This window comes from Rhinolophus hipposideros (assembly GCF_964194185.1).
Source record: "Rhinolophus hipposideros genome assembly, chromosome: 14".
NCBI lineage: Eukaryota > Metazoa > Chordata > Mammalia > Chiroptera > Rhinolophidae > Rhinolophus > Rhinolophus hipposideros.
Window position 1 is genome coordinate 55,371,003 of NC_138060.1, and position 19,792 is coordinate 55,390,794.

Consider the following 19,792-nt stretch of genomic DNA (forward strand, 5'->3'; position numbering starts at 1 on the left):
TGGGCCTGGTTGTCCTTTACAGCAAGCCTTGCCAGCCTCTCCTCAGGGAAAGTATGTGTGGCTAGGAGAATCCTGTGAGGTTTGCATGCTAAAACCCTAGGCTCTGCAGCTGTTATTTGCTTATACTGTAGTTGTGGTGTTTACATATAAATTGATATTTCTAAATGAGTGCCTGATAATGGTTTGCTCTCTTTGGAAGGTAAACATTCTCCTTTTCTCATCTACTCTTAGTTGTCTTAATCCCTTTATTTTGAGAGCAAATGGGACAGTAAATTTTAGCCTACCATGTTTGATCACAAATTCGGAATTGATGAAGTCTGAATTAGTGAGTTTTTAATGTATATTTTTTCACAGTCTTGTCTTATGATCTCCACTATAATTACGTGCTCTAGTTCCAAATGCAGCCAACTGCCAACTCTTGATACTTTTATTATAGACAGAAGAAGTGTACCAGGCTTTTATGTAGTAGAGGGAGCAAAAAGCATCATTACCCAGGTGATAATGAAGAGAAAATTCTCAGTGTGCAGTAGAGCTGTGTATTTTTATTGAGTGTTCATTATCTGTCCTCTGTGCAGGGAATCAACAGGAAATCACCTAAAGGATAGAAAGCAGACAGAGAGGCATCACAGGGCTTCTGCTGTAACCAGAGACTCAGAAAACAAAACTAGGGGATTGAAGACATTGCTCTAATTCAAGATGGCAGAGGAATGCACTGGGCTCTAATACAGATACTGGGTTTGTTTGTTTCCTGTAAGTACAATCATTGCAGATAAAGCCAGAAAATGTAATCAAGGTTTCTAAAGCAGATCATTTATTTGCCAATGATGTGTAATGTGTAATGTGTCTCTATTAGTCAAAGTTCTCCAGAAAAACAAAACCAATAGGATGTGTGTATGTGTATGAGTACATCTATATGTATGAAATAAAGATATTTCTTAAAAGGAATTTTTAAGAAATGATTATGATTATGTAGGCTGACAAATCCCAAGAAATGCAGCTAGAGACCCAGTAGAGCCAACGGTGTAGTTGCAGTCTGAGTCGAAAGGCCTGAGAACCAGGAGATTTAATGGTGTAGGTCCAGTGTAAAGGCCAGCAGGCTTGAGACCCAGGAAGAGCTGATGTTTCAGTTTGAGTCCAGAAGCAGGAAAAAGCCAATGTCCCAAGTTGAATACATCACACAGAATTCTCTCTTACTTGGGGAACCGTCAGCCCCTTTGTTCCATTCAGGTCCTCAGCTGATTAGATGATGCCCACCCACATTAGGGAGAGCAATCTGCACTATTCAATCTACCGCTTCAGATACTAATGTCATCCTCACAGACACACCCAGAATAATGTATGACCAAATGTCTAGGCACCCCATGGTCCAGTCAGGTTGACACATAAAATTAACCATTACAGTGTCGGAGTGATTTCCGAACCCAGAGTCTCTGCAGTGACCCCAGCCCCTCCTGCCCCCTCGCACAGTGCCAGTAATGAAGGCCCCCTTGTGGACTCTGCTGGGCATGCCTGGGCATGTGGAGAGGCACAGAGCAAGAGTCCAACATGTTTCATAGCTTTCTGTTTAGAGCAGAGTTTCTGAGCCTTGGCAATTGACATTTTGGACCAGATAATTCTTTGTTGTGGGGGTCTGTTCTGGGCATCACAGGACATTTAGCAGCAACCCTTGGCATTTACCTACTAGATGCCCGTAGTATGTTCCCAGCTATGATAACTAAAAACTTCTCCAGACATTGCTAAATGTCCCTTGGGAGGCAATATAGCCTTGGTTGAGAACCACTGGTTTAGACTCCCACTGCCTTGACCAGGCCCCATATTGCTGCTAACTCCCTCCACTTTGTGCTTAGGGTGTGTTTGGGTGCCTACCTAATACCATCCCAAGACCTCCTGCCACCAGACACTGCCCGCAGAGGCCACGGAAGCATCTCCCCCACCTTTACCAATCCTTACTTCTGAAGAAGCTTCCACTATGATCTGACAGGTAGGACGTGCCTTCCAATCTCACATGGATGGAGGTATTAAGATCTCTCAACCAAGTTTCAACTTGCAGACCTGCTCTCATTCGCCAGAAATAAAATCATGGTGTTGCTTCTTTTTAATGGAGGAAATTTTTCCTAAAATAGCATGAGCCTGTAGCCTCCCTGAAGTATCAGAAGGGTCAGTGGTTCAGAAGGAGGTCACTGGGGCTATATGAGCTAGTGCCCAGCAGTCTTAGGCTGATGGCATCCAAACTATAGGAAGCCATGTTTTTGTTTATCAGGAATGTCTTAATTTCTCCTTCTTTCTTTTTTTAAAAAAATTAGTTTCAGATGTACAAAACAATATAATAGATATTTACTCTCCCTCACAAAGCGATAACCTCCTTCCCCGATCTACTACCCCTCTGACATCGTATATAGCTTTAACACTTCCATTGACTCTATTCTCTATGCTGTACTCCACATCCTGTGACTGTATATATATTTAATTATAGTTGACATTCATTATTATTCAGCTTCAGCTTCAGGTGTGCACTGCAGTGGTCAGGCATCTACACTGTCCATGAAGTGGTCTTCCTAATATGACAAGTGTCCATCGGATACCCTACAAAATCTTTACAACATTATTGATTATATGTGGAGTCTCCTTCATTTTTGAAGGATAACTTCTCTGGATATAGAATTCTTAAATGATAGTTCTTTCCTTTTAGTTCTCTGAATATGTCATTCTTCCATCTTGTGGTTACCATGATTCCTGATGAGAAGTCAGCAATTAATCTTATTGAGGATTCCTTGTATGTGATAAGTCATTTTCTCTTGTTGTTTTCAAGATTCTGTCTTTTTCTTTGACTTTTAACAATTTGACTAGGATGTATTTAGGAAACAGGCTTGGAGAGATTCAGTTATTTACCCCAGGTTGCAAATCTAGTTATTCAAATAAACATTGCTCTCATTCCACCATTGTTCAGCTTACTGTTGGCACACTGCCTCCAAATAGCATAATTTACTGCAATCTACCCCCAAAACTCAAATATCATCTAAACCATATCTTAGATTATATTAAATATTATCTTTACTTCCAAAAGCAAATGTCAATTTCATATCATATCTACTTGGTGGGCTATACTAAGGAATGTGAAGCAGGTACCTTTTTGAATTTATCCTATCTAGAGTTCATTGAGCTTCTTGAATGAGCATATAATGTTTTTCGTCAAATTTGGGAAGTTATCCATTATAATGTATTCAGATATTTTTCTATTTCTTATTCTCGCTACAGGTTTTCTGGTGTGCTTAATGGTGTTCCAGAAGTCTTTGAGACTCTCTTCATTTTTCTTTCTTTCCGTACTTCAGACTGAATAATCTCAATTTCAAACAATTTCAAAATTTATCTTCAAGTTGCCTGATTCTTTCTTCTGCCAATTCACATATGCTGTTGAGTCTTTCTAGTGATTTGTAAATTTGCAGTTATTGCACTTTTCAAGTCTAGTATTTATGCTTGGTTCTTTTTCATAATTTCTGTCTAGTTATTGATATTCTTTGATGAAACACCATTTTCATACTTTCCCTTAATTCTTTAAACATGATTTCCTTTAGTATTAGGTCGGTGCAAAAGGAATTGCGGTTTAAAAGGTTAAAAATAATTGCAAAAAGCACAGTTGCTTTTGTACCAACCTAATACATTGAGCATATTTATAAATAGTTAATTTAAAATCTTTGTCCAGTAAGTCCAGTATATGTTCTTTGTCAGGGACAGTTTCTTTTGACTATGTTAATTCCCCTGCGTGAGTCATTTTTCTCTTTTCATATCATGGGTTTTTTTGTTGTTGTTGAAAACTGGACATTTCAAATAATATAATGTGGCAACTCTGAAAATCAGATCTCACCTCCTCCTGTGTTGTTTTTGTTTGTTTGTTTAATGACTTTGACTTTTCTGGACTAATTGTGTATGTTCAGTTTTCTTTGTCATGTGTGGTCACTGGAGTTCTGCTTGGTTAGCTTAGTGGTCAGCTGATTGGACATTGATTTCTTTTTTTATTTTTCTTTCTTTCTTTCTTTTATTCGTTTCAGGTGCACAAGACAAAGTAATACTTAGACGTTTATCACTTATATCCCTCACACTGTGTGAACCCTCCTCCCCCATCCACTATCCCTCTGACATCACACAGAGCCATTACATTTCCACTGTCTCTATTCCTAATGCTGTACTCTGCTTCTTGTAAGTATATACATACATATACATACACACACATACACACACACACACACACACATATATACACACACACATATATATAAATTTGTAGTTGACGTTCATTATTGTTCAGCTTCAGGTGTACAGTGCAGTGATCAGGCATCTACATCATCCCTGAGGTGGTCTCCCTAATGAGACAAGTGTCCATCGGATACCCTACAAAATCTTTACAACATTATTGATTACATTCCCCCAATTAATTTTCAGAACCCCGTGGCCATCTTGTGGTTACCGACTGTTTTCTAATCCCCTCACATTCCCCCTTATCCCCATCCCCTCTCATCTAGCAACCCTCATTTTTCCTCTATGTCTCCAAAATTGTTTCTGATTAGTTCATTCACTTATTCTTTTTTTTAGATTCCACATATGAGATCATATGGTATTTGTCCTTCTCTGTCTGACTTATTTCACTTAACTTAATGTTCTCTAGGTCCATCCATGTTGTTGCAAATGGTAAGCTTTCTTTCTTCTTTATGGCTGCATAATACTCCATTGTATAAATGTACCACAGTTTCTTAATCCAGTCATCGACCGATGGGCATTTCGGTTGTTTCCATGTCTTGGCTATTGTGTATAGTGCTGCAATAAACATAGGAGTGCATAAAGTTTTTTGAATTAGAGTTTTGGATTTCTCCGGATAGATACTTAGGAGTAGAATTGCTGGGTCATAAGGTAGTTCCATTTTCAGATTTTTGAGATACCTCCATACTGTTTTCCATAGTGGCTGCGCCAATCTGCAATCCCACCAACAGTGCACAAGAGTTCCCTTTTCTCCACATCCGCACCAGCACTTGTTGTTTGTTGATTTATTGATGATAGCTATTTTGATTGGGGTGAGGTGGTATCTCATTGTGGTTTTTATTTGCATTTCTCTGTGGACATTGATTTCTTGAGTCAGTAAACCTCCCAGCCTCTGCCAAAGGGACTCTGTGTTTGTTTTAGAGTATGTTTTCAATGCTCCGGAAGGCAATTAGCTTTCACGTCTTGCTTGCTCAGTGCTGAAGGCTGATCTAGATGTGAGTGATTAGAGCCTTTTTAGCGCTTTCCTGAACATATGCACAGCTTTCTGTATGCACGTGCCCCGTACGTGCTCGTGGTCTTGTAGATTCGCAAGAATATATTAGAGCTTTTCAAAGCCCCCCTGTGGGCAACTCATTCCCCAGGTTTTCCTTTGAAGTCTTTTGATTGACCTCTTGTTATCTCCAGCTAGTAACTCTGCTGTGTCCCTTTCTTGGGCCCCTTTCTGTCCTTTGTACTCCCAACTCATTGAACCCTATGCAATTCCAAGACTGAGCGTGGCTCACTCTCTGTGAGATAGTCTGTTGACTTGTATGTCTTCCCTGCTAAATTATGATGCTCATGGAGGACAGTGACCAATATTTTTTCCTTTTATATCTTAAGATGTGTGATACACTTCCAGATGCTTATGGAACAAAATATTTTTGGACTCTGTAACATAAGGAAAATTCCTTATTTATATGATGTGCGGTGCTGAATTTATGGTTCTTGTTTAGCACTAAGAACAAGAATTTGGATGCACCTTTCTTTGCAACATCTCACCTATCAGACATGCACTTGAAGTGTAGGAGTTATTTATATTCTTGAAATGTGCTGAATATCCTTCAGTTCTTGATGCTGGTTTGACTAGGCTGCTGACTCTGTGTTCAGTGGAGCTGACCTTCTGAAACTAAGCCATATCTGTTACTGAAAGCTTCGTATCACTTGCTGGGAGGTAAAGATTTATTCACTGGGACATGTGGCAGAAGACAGCCTGATTTACATTCCTTAGTATAGCCCACCAAGTAGATATGACATGAAATTGACATTTGCTTTTGGAAGTAAAGATTACATTTAGTGTAATCTAAGATATGGTTTAGTTGATATTTGAGTTTTGGGGGTAGATTGCAGTAAATTATGCTACTTGGAGGCAGTGTGTCAACAGTAAGCTGAGCATTGATGGAATGAGAGCAATGTTTATTTGAATAACTAGATTTGCAACCTGGGGTAAATAACTGAATCTCTCCAAGCCTGTTTCCTCAGAGGAAGAATCAGATTGTTGATGTCTATTGCCTAGTTAAGTAAGGACTTATATAGTTGTTATTATTGACTGTCCTTTTTGTTTGTTTGTTTGTGAAAACCTGAAAACAACTGTCTCTATCATTTCCCTTTTATTTGAAAGAGTTATCCCCTCCTCCCCACACTGAACTCTCTACCATAAAAGCTTGTATTTGTTCCTGGTTTGTTTTTTTTTATAATCGATACTATCTAATCAATCTAAAAAGCTTTATGAATACTTAGTAACAAAATTTCAGTTCCTCTTGAGGTGAGGAAGCAAGAGTTCTTTTATTTATATATGTGGTTATGCCTGCTTGAGGTTTTTTTTTTCTTTTCTTTTATTGCAAGGGACAGAAACATCTTTCACCTAACTCAAGTAAGACAAAGACATTTTTGGAAAGAGACTTGGAGGCCTCAGTGAGAGAGGAACTGAATGACTCTGAGGACCTGGTACTTGGTGGTAGGAACAGATGGAGAACCTCTTCCTGGAGGGGCTCTGGGAATCACTCAGCGCCAACCACAAACAATCTCTGGGTCACTTGGTATAGGATTCAAATTGCAGGGAGAAAGTCTCACTGGCGGAGCTTGATGGATCCTGTGTTTATTTTTTGCCTGAGGAGACAGGAGCTTCAAGATGGATGGTTCCACCAACACCACACAAAATGTAGGAGTGGGAATTCCCAAGAATGAAGTTAGGTGGTGTTACCAAATTGTTGGGGGCGGGGGTGGATTTTGGGCAGAGGGAGGCATCATGTGTCTGCTCTCCAAGTGCAACTTTATGGGCACTACCTGAATTGATCAAAGCCTGCTAGGTAGAAGCCACCTTGATGTGAATAGAATAAACACCAGGCTTTAAATTCAGAAGCAGTGAGACACCTCTCTCCACCCTTTAAATCTTTTCAAATATTTGGTCAGTGTTTGGCAATTCAATTGGTAAAGATTTATAAAGTAGTTGATCGGACAGTGAAAAGTTACGTCATCTGAGAAATGGCTTCAGGATCTAGGAGAATTCTGATGTTTGTCTGACAAGAGAGATGTTTAAGGATGTATTCCCTCGAAGGAGGGAGGTAGAGCGCCTAGAGCTCAAATTTACCCTGGATCTGACTCCGCGTCTTTGACTTCCATTCGCGTTACATCAGGCAGGCGTTTAGTCAAGCTAAACGTCTATTGTATTGTCCATCACATGGGACTGATGATTCCACCTCTCATAGTTTTAGTAATGTTAAATGACATTATCTACAGCACCTAGTGCATCCTCTGCTAAACCCAAGGTACTGGTATCCCTTCCCCCAAACTTCTCCAAGCCTCTTCAAGCCTCTTCCCCCAAACTTCTGGGTCTCAGCAGAAGCTTATGCTCTAATTGGGTGATATACTGACTGATAGGTCTTTTGGTGTGAAATGAACAAGGTCATGTTGTCCGGTTTCTGATCTGGATTCCTGCCAAGGAAGTGATAACGTTGATCGTCTAGCTGAGGATTGTATTTTCTCTAGTTTCCTTTCTTGTGTAGGTTGGCTGTCAGACATACTGGAGATTTACTGGGATTTCATGACACATGCCCCAAGGACCTCCCAGTTCTCTGTAGCTATATCCTAGGCTGGAAGTCAGTGCGGGTTAATCTAATCCAAGTAGCGGGGAGGCAGATTGTACTCTGAGAACCCCCAAGTAGGAAGATTCTAGGACTCATGCTTGAATATATGCCAATTAAGTTAGATCTTTTGGTTTAGACAAGGGCTTCAAGTGTATAAAAACTGTGCAAGTTGGAAAGTCAGTCACTTAAAATTTAAATAAATGTGGGTTTGCAATTCAAGTTCACATTGAAAACAGCATGGACTTTAGGACTATCCTTGTCATACACATGGAGGGAAAGAGTTGGTCAGTGTGACTGCTTCTTATAATGACCCTTTGAGCAGCAGGGTAGGAGGCGAACAGGTTCGATTCAGGAGTCGTGTCTCCTGAACTTGTAGCTTGGCATAGCCACTTATCAGTCGGTGACATTAGACCACTTATTTAACTCTTTGTGCCTCAATTTCCCTCAACAAAAGAATAGGGCTCTAGTAACTACCATATGATTCTTGAGAAGCTTTTGGCAAAGCCTGCCACAGATAACACCTTCCATAAAAGTGTTAGTCACCGTTGTTATTAATTAATGATCATCATTGTCAGATCACATGTTTGGCTAATGACTGTAGTGTTTGCAGAGGATGTGATGATGATGGAGAAATTGTCTGAATTATCTAGAATCATTATTTTTAACTTTCTAAAAAAAATTATATTATGCCCGGTCTTATATTAATTTTTGCTCCAAAAGACGCATTAGAGCTGATTGTCCAGCTAGTTCTTATTTTTGGGGAAACACGGTGTCACCAGTCTTAAAATATTTGTAAAAGTGGGTACCAAAATAGAGATTTAGAGACTAAAAATGACATTGAAAATTATTTCAACATTATTTTAATATTTTTATTCTTTTCCTAGAGTAAGATTATGTATCATTTCTGGCTCGTTCATTAATATGATTTTGAGAAATTTTAACTAGGTGAGACAGCTCTGCTTGGTGGTTAAGAGTGTAGATTCTGGAGCCACTTACAAGCTGCATGATCTTGGGCAAGTTATTTGCTTTCTCTTTGGTTTAGCGTTCTTCCTTTGTAAAATGAGTATAATCATAATGCCCACTTCCTGATGTTGTGAGGAAAAAATTAATTCATATATGCAAAGTGTTTAAAACAGGGCATGTTTCTAGTACTTTTGTGTGTTTTGTTATGTACTTTGAATCAGGAAGCCAGGAATCCAGGCATCATAATAATTTAATTTCTCCCCTTTTAAGATATCAGAAGAACATGTCTTGTTAATGGAATATCATGACATTGGGATCTTCCCTTCTACTGAGGACAACTAGAAATGGTGAATAAAAGATATGGGAAAAATAATAAAATTTATGTGTTTAAAGGCATTAGAAAACTGACGAGATAGTGAAGAATCAATGAGTCAGAGGCTAGGGTGGACCAGAGCCCAAGGAGATGAGAACAGCATTTGGGGCCAGCTTTCCCGGCGGCATTTCCCAATTCTTAAAGCGGAGCAGCATTTTTGACAGTTTCTTGGGGCTAGAAAGGGGAATTAGACACCTGAGAAAGGGAGGGGCCCTACTGATTGATTATTCAGTTCTTTTCAATGGAATACGTATACACTTTTTGTTTTAGAAAAACAAAACAATTGAGATCATTTTTGTATAGTTTTTTAACCTGTAATTTTCATTCATAGGTATGTTGGGAGCATTTTTCCATGTTCATAATACGTAATTTTTTATAGCAGTGTAGTGTCCTGTTTTAAAGATATATCATAGGAAATTAAACCAATGTCCCATCATTAGACATTTTAGTTGCTTAAATAATTTTGTTATTAGAAATAGCACTAAGTTGAATATCCTCGTACATTTCCTTGATAAATTTTGTTTAATTATTTAAACAGTGTTTATTGTAGAAGGAAGGGAAAATCTATGCAAAAGAAAATTTTTAAAAATTGCATCATATGAAATTTTACCACTCAGGGATAACCACTGGTAATATTTCTTATGATTATCTTTCAGTGTATTTTCAGTCTGTCTATTTGCGTAAGATTAGACACCTGATTAGACAATACTATTCGTACTGTATTCCCTACTTTTTCTTGAACTATGCCCTGCATAGAAGAATGAACAAACGTGTACACTCAGTGGATTTTCACAAGTTGAGCACATCTGTGTAACCAGCACCCAGATCAGGAAACAACATTACCAGTTCTCAGCCTGGCCCCTCTAGCCACCATTTTTCTGCCCAGTGATAACCACTCTCCTGTTTCTAACATTACAGAATAGCTTTGCCTAATTTTGAACTTTATATAATTGGAATCAGTATGAATTCTTTGTGTCTAACTTATTTTGCTCAACATAGTAGTTATGAGGATCACCCATACCATTGTATGTGGTTGTAGTTTATCCACATTTATTGCTGTGTAGCATTCCACTGGGTGAATGTACCATAATTAAGTCTTCTATTGATGAGTGTTTTCATAGTTTCCAGTTTGCATCTATTATCAATAGTGTTGCCATACGCATTCTTGTATCAATGGATTCTTTTGGTGAACTACGTGCTGTATTTTTCATCTGATTTTCCCCCCTTAATATGTCATGAATGTCGTTCTTTTTAATGCATTTTTGTGGGCACAAAATAGTCCATTGTATGGCTGTACCACATACCACAATTTAGCCAATTGTACTTTTGGACTTTCTGTTTTTTTCAAATATTTGTCTATAATAAAAAATGTTAAGATCTTTGTACACATATCTTTGCACATTTTTCCAATTTATTGAAGAAAGTTCTTAGATTGAAATGGCTGGGTCAATGTTTAGGCATATTTGATTACCATTGCCAGATTGTCATCTAAAACATTTACATTTATAGTCTCCTATTAGTGTATATGAGTGCCTGTGTTCCCCAAATGTTATTAAATGAAAATTGCGACTTATTATAATTAGCAGTGCATTGGTTACTAGTGAGATGGGATATTTTATCAAACTATATTTTAGACATTGATAGTTGCTGAATTGCATTTTTTCATGAGCTTTGTAATTTTACCTTTTAGAGAATTTTATATATTTCATAGTATTTTTAAAGGGTGCTTCATATATCAAAATAATCATCTGTCCTGTTTTCCCCCAGATTGTCATTTGTTTTTTGATTTTATTAATCTTGGTTTTTGCTATGTGAACTTTCTTATTTAATGCAGTAAAAGGTTTGGTGTTATATTTAGGTCATTTATCAAGTTTGCATAAACTTCTACCTATTCTCCACCCCTTTATGAGAAGACCTACTATTGTAAAGATGGCAGTTCTTCCCTAAGTTAATTAATGTATTGTCAATCAATAAAAAATGCATTAGAATTTTTATTACTACCTTGATAAAATGATTTAAAGTTCATGTGGGGACATAAATGGATCATGCTAGCCAGACAATTTTGAAAGGAAAAATAATGAGAGGTGATTTGCAATATCAGGTTTTAAAGTATATTGCTGGCATGAGATCAGCTAGCAGACCACCAGCTTAGGACAGATCAGGCAAGAAGTCCTAAGAAAGATCCATATGTGTTCTCTCTCTCCCTTCTCTCTCCCTCCCTCTCTGTCTCCAATTCTCTTTCCTCCCTGCCCCTGGTCATAGGCCATCTACGTAAGTCAGATAGAGTAGTCAATAAATGGTATCGGACGGTTGACCAATCATGTCAGGTTTGTGAAATGTCTAAGGACCCTTTGTCAGTGAGTTAAAGAAACTGAAGTGATAAGAAACAAAAAGCAAAATGAAAATTTATGGCAGAGATAAAAGCGCATTTGGTGGCATTCTCAGGCAGTATTGCAGCAGGCCACCAAGATCAACAAGCTGAATGTTAATATTATTCCCAGGAGAGAGACTCAGACATTTAGTATGGGTCAGGCAACACCCCTATTCCAATCAGCTGTGCCACAATGGTATAACCATACCTGCTCTGGGCCATTCCTGTGTAAACGCCTTTGAAGGTGAAGGAAAGAATGTCAATGAGTACTTGCTCTGAAGAATAGCATAGTGAAAGTCTGTATAATGTGCATTTTTTTCCCTTCCCAGGCCAATTTCTTTTCTTCTCCGCCCCCATGCCAAGTGCCTTAAATGGGAGAGTCCTAACATTAGATTCTTTTGTAAAGAATAAGACATTTCTCTTCAGTTTTAGTCAAGACTAGCAATGGTCAAAGAGGGAAGTCCTAGCAGTCTTTACCCTTTATCGCTTTTAGGACTTTGGATGTTCCAAGTTAATCTTTTTACTTTTCTCTATATTAGGTGCATCATAACACACACACACACACACACACACACACGCACACGGTGGGATTTGTAATGATCCCATTCAATATTTTGTCCTTGACCTTTCTGTTCTAGGTACGTTTCTAGAATGCCTCTTCTGTAGACATTGACCTTGCATGATGAACCCTCATATTGAGTATTTTTGGAATTTCTTTTTTTTCCATTTGCAAGGTTTGTGTTAACCAGTTTCCTGTAGAAGTATCTATGTCCTTCCTCATGTTAGTTCTTCCAGCTAGGAATAGTACAGACAATTCTGCCTTTGTTTTGGTCTCCTAACTTTAAGTTGTATCCATTTGCTTTCCTTTTTAAGTCATCATCTTCTAAAGCTTATCAACTCTGCAGCATCTTATAATAATTCCATTAGAGCACAGCTGAATCAAATCAGTGATTCTATTAGAGCAGCTCCTGGAATTTGTCATCATGGGATGGCCTGACTGCAGTGTTTCCCAGCTAGTTACATTTTGGATGTGAAGAGCAGCTGTTACCGAAAAAAGAGATATCTATAGACAAATATATTTGAGAAATACAGGGTTAAACACAATCCAACTGGTACTTTAGTGACAGAATTCTCAGAAGCTCAGATAAGCTTATATGTACTGTGTATTCCCAAGAGGGCAATATAGTTTGAAGCATTTCTCCAATTTATTTCATCGCAGAGCTCCCCTTTCTTCGACCGCTTGTGGGAACAGTGACATGAGAAATACACATTAGGGAAGTGGTGGTATAATCGCATCGCGAAGTGTATTAATTTCCTCATTACTAAATTTTAAAATGTATTCTCTCTGCTACCATCTTAGTTGGGTATAAAGCAGAGCAATCCAGAGGCAGGAGCAGCTGCCTGGCCGTTTGTCTGGGAAACCACTTCCCTCTCCTGGGCTTGCGCTCGATCATCTCTAAATGAGAGGGTCATACCTAAGTGACCTCTGACTCAGGCACACTGAGGCCTCTCCAGCTCTAAGATGCTATTACTCTGGTGGCACAGGCAATCTAATTGTGTTTACTGTAGAGAAAGGAAGAAGCTTTGACCAGTTCCCAGAAAAGGTTTTTGCATTATTCTCTGACTTGTCCATTTAGAGTGACTGTATTTATTTCTTTACAGAAACCATTTCTTTTTCTTGAGTCTCGATCGTTCTTCTTAGATTAGATATGCTCAAAGCTGCCACTTCAGTCTTTTCCTAACTGGGCATCGTAGAATTTCCTCAACGCCCGTGGGTGGAAGTGAAGGGGACAGACATGTCACCTTCTGGGAAACTCCATGAGAGGCCTTATCACCTTTCCTGGGTGTTTTAAAGGAAGGAGTCTGTCTCCTTTTCCACTGTGACCTCTGTTTCTTTCTAACTATTAGGAGTCTAAACGGTGGGTATTTATGGAGTTTGCCCTTTGCTTTGCGGCTTACAGGTGGAATCTACTTCTAATTTACTTCTGTGAACCTGCAGGCGCACTAGGTTCTCTCCCCGCCCTCACCCCCACCCCCGTCACTCCCAGCATCTCTTGGGTGAAGTGGACCAGATTTGCTTTGGACAAATAGCATTACTGGCATGGAAAAAAAAAGTTTTAATAGTTGGAATTCCTGTTGGGATTTGTCGGTTAAATCCTGAGATTACTTGGCTTCATGCAGTCATGAGGTTTTCAGTTACTTAATAAAAGACTCAAGAACTGAAACAGTTCTGCTCTGTACGATGATTGCCATTATTTGGAGACTAAAAGGGCAAATCACCTTCACCTGACTAGCAACCAATTAGTGGGATCTCCTGTTCTCTGCTGTCGCATGCTAGAAAGAGAGGGCAGGGAATCTGGACCTCGGGTTTGAAAATCTGAGGTCCAGAGGTTCCCTGTGTATCTCATGGGAAGGTGTGTGCGTGGAGTAATAATGTGGACTCTGAGTCAGACTGAGACCCAGTGAGACCCTAGCTGTCACTGGTCATTTGTCTTAGTCGGAACATGTAACCGTGAGCCTGTGTTTTCTCATACGTAAGTGGCCGTTATGTGATTGCCTCTAGGAGTTTGTGGGAGTTAAGAATATGAAATGTTATTATGTCTGTACGTATAGGAAAAGCTCAAGCATTCGGAAGATAGCAGTTGTTCAATTAATAATGGTAGCTCAAAATCATTATTTTCATTACTTTTTATTATAATTCTCAGCATGTTCCTTGAACAAGGTTTGATATATTTGCTTTAATTACCATGTATTCATTATGATGTACGATGTCAAATATTGGTTTTAATTGAAGTGAAATTAGATTATTTTTGTGTAGCATTAGGTTTATTTCACTTTTGATGCTTATGAACGGTACCTTACAGACAAAAGTATATGTAACTTGAACCTTTTAGTAATAATAATAATAAAAATAACAACAATAATAATGATAAGCAGCAGTAGCAGCAGAACTACTCTCTTGCTCATGAGACAGAATATTACCGAAAACTTTGAAGCCCCATGTGATTATTCCCAATCAGAGGTCCCATTTTGCTCTTTATAGTTTTACCACATTTATTGCTAAATACTATATATATATGTGTGTGTGTATATATGTATATATACACACACACATATATATATATATAGGTATATATAAATCCTTTGGAGTTCTGTTTTTGAACCTTGTATAAAGGGAATCACTCTGTATGCATTCTGTACATGTGTGCACATGTGGCATGCTTCTCTGTCTCACATTAGTTTTTTAAAGTTTGTTTGTTGTTGTTTTTAATTTTATTGGGGAACAGTATGTTTCTCCAGGGCCCGTCAGCTCCAAGTCATTGTCCTTCAATCTATTTGTGGAGGGCGCAGCTCATCCCCAAGTCTAGTTTTCCGTTTTCAGTCTTTAGTTGCAGGGGGCACAGGCCTACCATCCCGTGTGGGAATTGAACCGGCAACCTTGTTGTTCAGAGCTCGTGCTCTAACCAACTGAGCCATCCAGCTGCCCCTCACATTGTGTTTTTAAAATTCATCCATGATTATACATATACCTACCTCATTTTCTTTTTTATTGTGTTAGAGTAGTCGATTGTATGAAATAAATACACACTATTTGTTTATCCTTTCTCCTCTTTATGGATGTTTAGGGTCATTTCCAGTTTTTATTTTTGTTTTAATTTATTTTTTGCTATTTTGAATGTGACTGCTATTAATATGCTTGAGTTAGATTGAACGATGTAAGACAGACATTTTTACAGGTCAAAATGGTACAAACTTAGAAATTTCATATGATTCAACCTAATTATTGCGCGTTTGCAAGATTATATGTGAGGAATACAGCTAGGTGTGGCAGAGAGCCTGGTTCATAAGAAACGTGCATCTTCAACTTTGAAAATGACACCTAGTTGTGTTACAAAGAGATTGTACCAGCTCATACCCACTATACGAAAGGTGCCGTTGATTGTCTCACCTTCTGTCAACACTTGATAAAAACTCTGTTTTTGTGGCTGTGAAATGTGGTTTTAATTTGCAATTCGGTGACTGCCAATGAAATGAAGCTTATTTTCATATGGGCATTTACCTTTTTTTTTCTTCTATACGAAAATGGGGAAGTGGCTTTAGAACTGAATAATGGGTAGAGGCTGGATGAGCTTTGAGGTACATGCTAGCAAAACACATAAATATCCTTGAAAGCACTACTGGTAAAAATATGAATGTTCAGGGTAATTATGATGAGGGCTCAGTAAGAAAAGAGGAGAGCTGTAGAGAAAGGGTCTGTTGTCTTAGCGAAAACATATATCGTCACTGACAGAATGTTGGTAGAAATATGAATATTAAAGCTGCATCTGGTGAGATCTCAGACAGGAATGAGGAACGTGTTATTGGAAACTGGAAGAAAGATGACCTTGTTATAAAGTGGCAAAGAACTTGGCTGAATTGTGCTCTAGTGTTTTGTGGAAGGTAGAACTTGCGAGCGATGAAATTGGGTGTTTAGCTGAGGAGATTTCTAAGCAGAGTGTTGAGACATGGCCTGGTTTCTCCTTGCTGCTTGCAGTAAAATGTGAGAGCAGAGAGAGAAATTGAAGGAAGAATTGTTAAGTAAAAGGAGCCAGAACGTGAAGATTTGGAATATCCTCAGTTTATCCAGATTGCAAAATTAAGAAAGCCTGTCTGGAGAGAACATCAAGGGTGTTCTCGCTGAAGAGACTGCAAGTGTGACTCAGGGATCCAATCAACCATTTCAGCAGAAACCAGCAATAGAGATTTGGTTATCCAGGAAAGACCTGTAGAGGACCCTCTGGTCTGATGGTTGGCCTGCTGTGAATTACATAGGAAGGCAACAAAGTCTTTGAGAATTTACATAAGCAGAAACACTGCCAGCTTAGACTACACAGAGACAAGATGAAAGGAAGACAGGCTGTTGGACTTCTGAGATCTTACAGGATGGGCCAGTAGAGACATCTGGCTGCGAATCTGTCTTACTTTTCAAGAAAAGAAAATAATTATTCTGAAGACAATTGAGAGGCCCGCAGGGCTGCCATTGCCACCATAGCCTGGGGGGTGGGGCATTCTTCTCCTCAGTTACAGAGGACAGGGCCACCTCCTGGGATTCAGTTGGCCAAGCTGTTGTGGTTGTACCCAGGGCCAAGGAGGTGGGACAGCCATCCTCATGGGCTCAGAAGGCAGGGACCCCCCCACCCACCCCCACAGCGGGCACCAGAGGATCCAGCATGGAGCCAGAGGATTCTTCTTTTTTTTTTTTTAATTAAAGCAGGATTATTCTTGAACCTTAAAATCCAATGGAATTTGCTCTTATTTCAGACTTGCTTGAGAACCAAGACCCCTTTCTTTCCAGTTTCTCCCATCTAGAATGGAAATGTCTGTCTAATGGCTGTTATACCTATTGTGTTTTGGAAGCAGGTAACTTCTTCTCTGGTTTCACAGGTTCACAAGTGGAAAAGAATTTTCCTCAGAATGAATCATAGCTCGAGTCTCACCTATACCTAATTTAGATGATAATTAGATAAGATTTTGTACTTAAGAGTTGATCCTGGAATAGGTTAAAACTTTTGTGGCTGTTGGGATGGGGTAAATGTATTGTATTTTGCATGTGAAACGGATGTGAATTTTGAAGGGCCAAAAGGTGGATGTCGTGGGCTAAGATGTGTCAACCCAAAATTCTGAGGTTGAAGTCCTAACCTCAGTACCTCAGATTGTGACTGTATTTGGAGATAGGATATTTAAAGAGGCAGTTAAGTTAAAATGGGCTTATTAGGGTAGACCCTACTCCGTCATGACTGATACCCTTCCTTAGAAGAAGAACAAATGTAGACGTAGGCATGTACAGAGAGAAGACCATATGAAGACACAGGGAAAAGACGGCCATCTGTAAGCAAAAGAGAGAGGCCTCAGAAGAAACTAATTCTGCCGACTCCGTGATCTCAGACTCCTAGCCTTCAGAACTGTGAGAAACACAGTTTCTGTTCTTCAGGCCACCTCGTTTGAGGTAGTCAGTTACAGCTGCCCTAGCAAACCAACACACCTCCCTATTGCCAATACCACTCTGTCTTGATTAATGTAACTTGTAGGAAGGCGTTCAGTACTGAGTAGAGCTAGGGAGAGCGGACGTTTTCACCTTTGTTCCTGATGCTAGGCGAAAGCATTCAGTCTTTCGTCATTGAGGACAATGTTAACTGTAGGTTTTTTGTCGTTTCTAGTTTTTCGAACATGACCTTTAAATGACCAAGGAAGTTTCCTTCTAGTTTTAAAATGCAGAGGGTTTCTATCATGAATGGGTGTTGAATTTTGTCAAGTGATTTTTCTGCATCTGTTGAAATGATCACATGAATTTTATTTTGTTAATGTGCTGAATTACACTGATTGATTTTTGAATGCTGAGCCAACATTGCAACATTTAGATAAAACTCTCTTGGTCATGGTGCATAATAATCCTTTTGAAATCTTGCTGGATTGGGTCCACGAATGTTTTTCTGAGGATGTCTGCATTTATGTTTATGATGGCCTTCAGTTCTGGGTAATTGTCTAGAATTATTTATTGGATTTCATCTGAGTGCAGCCATTCATTAAAAATTATTTTTAGAAATATAATTTCCCGTAATTTTTAGGTATGCTCTGCTAGCAGGGTTTTCTTTGAAATACCATCTTTTCTACTGCTAAGAAAATGGCTAAGTAAGATCATTTTGCTATATTATTTCCTCCTCGGAAGAGAGTTTATTTATTTCTAGTTTATATTTCATAGTCATGTGATGAAAAGTTCAAAGGATACATAATGTATATAGGATATTTTTAAAAGTATTATAATTTTATTTTGCAATTACATATAGTACTTAGAATTTAAAACTTCAAACCATAGAAATTTAGAATTTTTGGATATTGTCTTTTGGTATTTCTTGGAAATCGACACTAGGTTCTTGTATATGCTTCATTTTATTGAAAAGATTGATTGATTGATTGGTTGATTTCTAATTTAAGAGTTAGGATGAATGAAACAGGGAGATGACCAGTTACCTTTTCTTTTTCTCTGCAGCCTTGCTGAAGTCCTCTGTAAATGTTTGCTGAGTCTGACAGCAGAGCAAGATAGTACCGTATACAGTGTATTTAATTTGGTTTAACAACGAAATTGGTTTTATTCATGGATAGTTTTGATCTTGCCCTTAATTTGTGGTCTCTCCTTGATTTCTCAGGTCGTGTGTCATCGTCGGTGTTTGGTATTAAAACATGGGGAGGAAGCTGGACCTGTCCGGTCTGACTGATGATGAAACACAGCATGTTCTCCAGGTGGTTCAGCGAGACTTCAATCTTCGAAAAAAAGAGGAAGAACGACTAAGGTAAGATGCTTCCGTAGCCTTCCTGGGTACAGTGACCCATACATACCGTATGAGGACAAGTGAAACAGCTTTCCCGAGAATGTTCCTTGCTTCTCACCCTGAGTTCGGAAGTCTTTACGTCATGTAAATACACACTTATGTTTATAAGAAGAGTACCCTTCCCTTTGCAGAAAGGCTTGCCAGCATCACTGCTGGGCATTACCAAGTCAATTAAGAAATGTGACTGCTCACACTCCCAATCATGGTTTTGTTTGGGCTGCTCACCTGTCAATTATTCGCTGGAGAATGGGAGGAGTTGGTGATGACAGTGGCGGGTTTGAGCTTGCTCCTGGATTTAGTTTTCCTGTTGGCAGGTACTTTTGAAGAATAACCAAAGTGTTACATGAACAATTTTTAGGAGAATTAGACTCAGAGCTATACAACCCTCTGTTTGAACTCTCAGCTACCATGGTACAGGAAAAGAGCTCTGAAGACCTGGTTCAAAAGTAACCATCAGGTTGGGATGGAATCACCTGGCCCAGCACCACTCTCGTTATTTTATAGAGGAGGAAAGTGGAGCCCAGGAGGGAGGGGCTTCTGACTCCTCTGCAGTTGATATTTCCTTGTGGAATGTTCTTGGAAATACTCCTGCTGCTCAGTTGGGCAGAGTAAAGAAGTCAGAATGATGGAAATGAGGTCACGTGTCGGGCCTAGTGTGTTAGAACCAGGTGGCAAGTAATCATTAGTTCCCTCATCCATAAATCTGTTCTCCTTCGGAATTCCGTAGGCTTATCATGGCACCGTCTTCTTTAACCACTAAGCTCAAAATCTCAGTCTTTCTAAGTCCTTCTGGGTCCTGTGGATTCTGCCTCCTGACCATCTCTCCCTGACCCTTAGCTCAGTC

At 39.1% G+C, this 19,792-nt stretch overlaps 1 protein-coding gene across 7 annotated transcripts in view; it reads left to right on the plus strand.

The window, feature by feature from the left end:
* The window catches only part of MYRIP (myosin VIIA and Rab interacting protein), a 227,163-nt gene that overhangs the window by 16,271 nt on the left and 191,100 nt on the right, over positions 1–19,792 (plus strand). For 5 of the 7 annotated variants that reach the window (XM_081072743.1, XM_081072748.1, XM_081072747.1 and 2 more), the window contains exon 2: positions 18,766–18,909. In XM_081072743.1, the coding sequence (XP_080928869.1) occupies positions 18,800–18,909 (110 nt within the window). In that variant the 5' untranslated portion in view covers positions 18,766–18,799. Of the gene's footprint in view, positions 1–673; positions 751–18,656; positions 18,667–18,765; positions 18,910–19,792 lie in introns of those variants that run through there. The other 2 variants (XM_081072744.1, XM_081072745.1) reach the window with 2 other exon arrangements.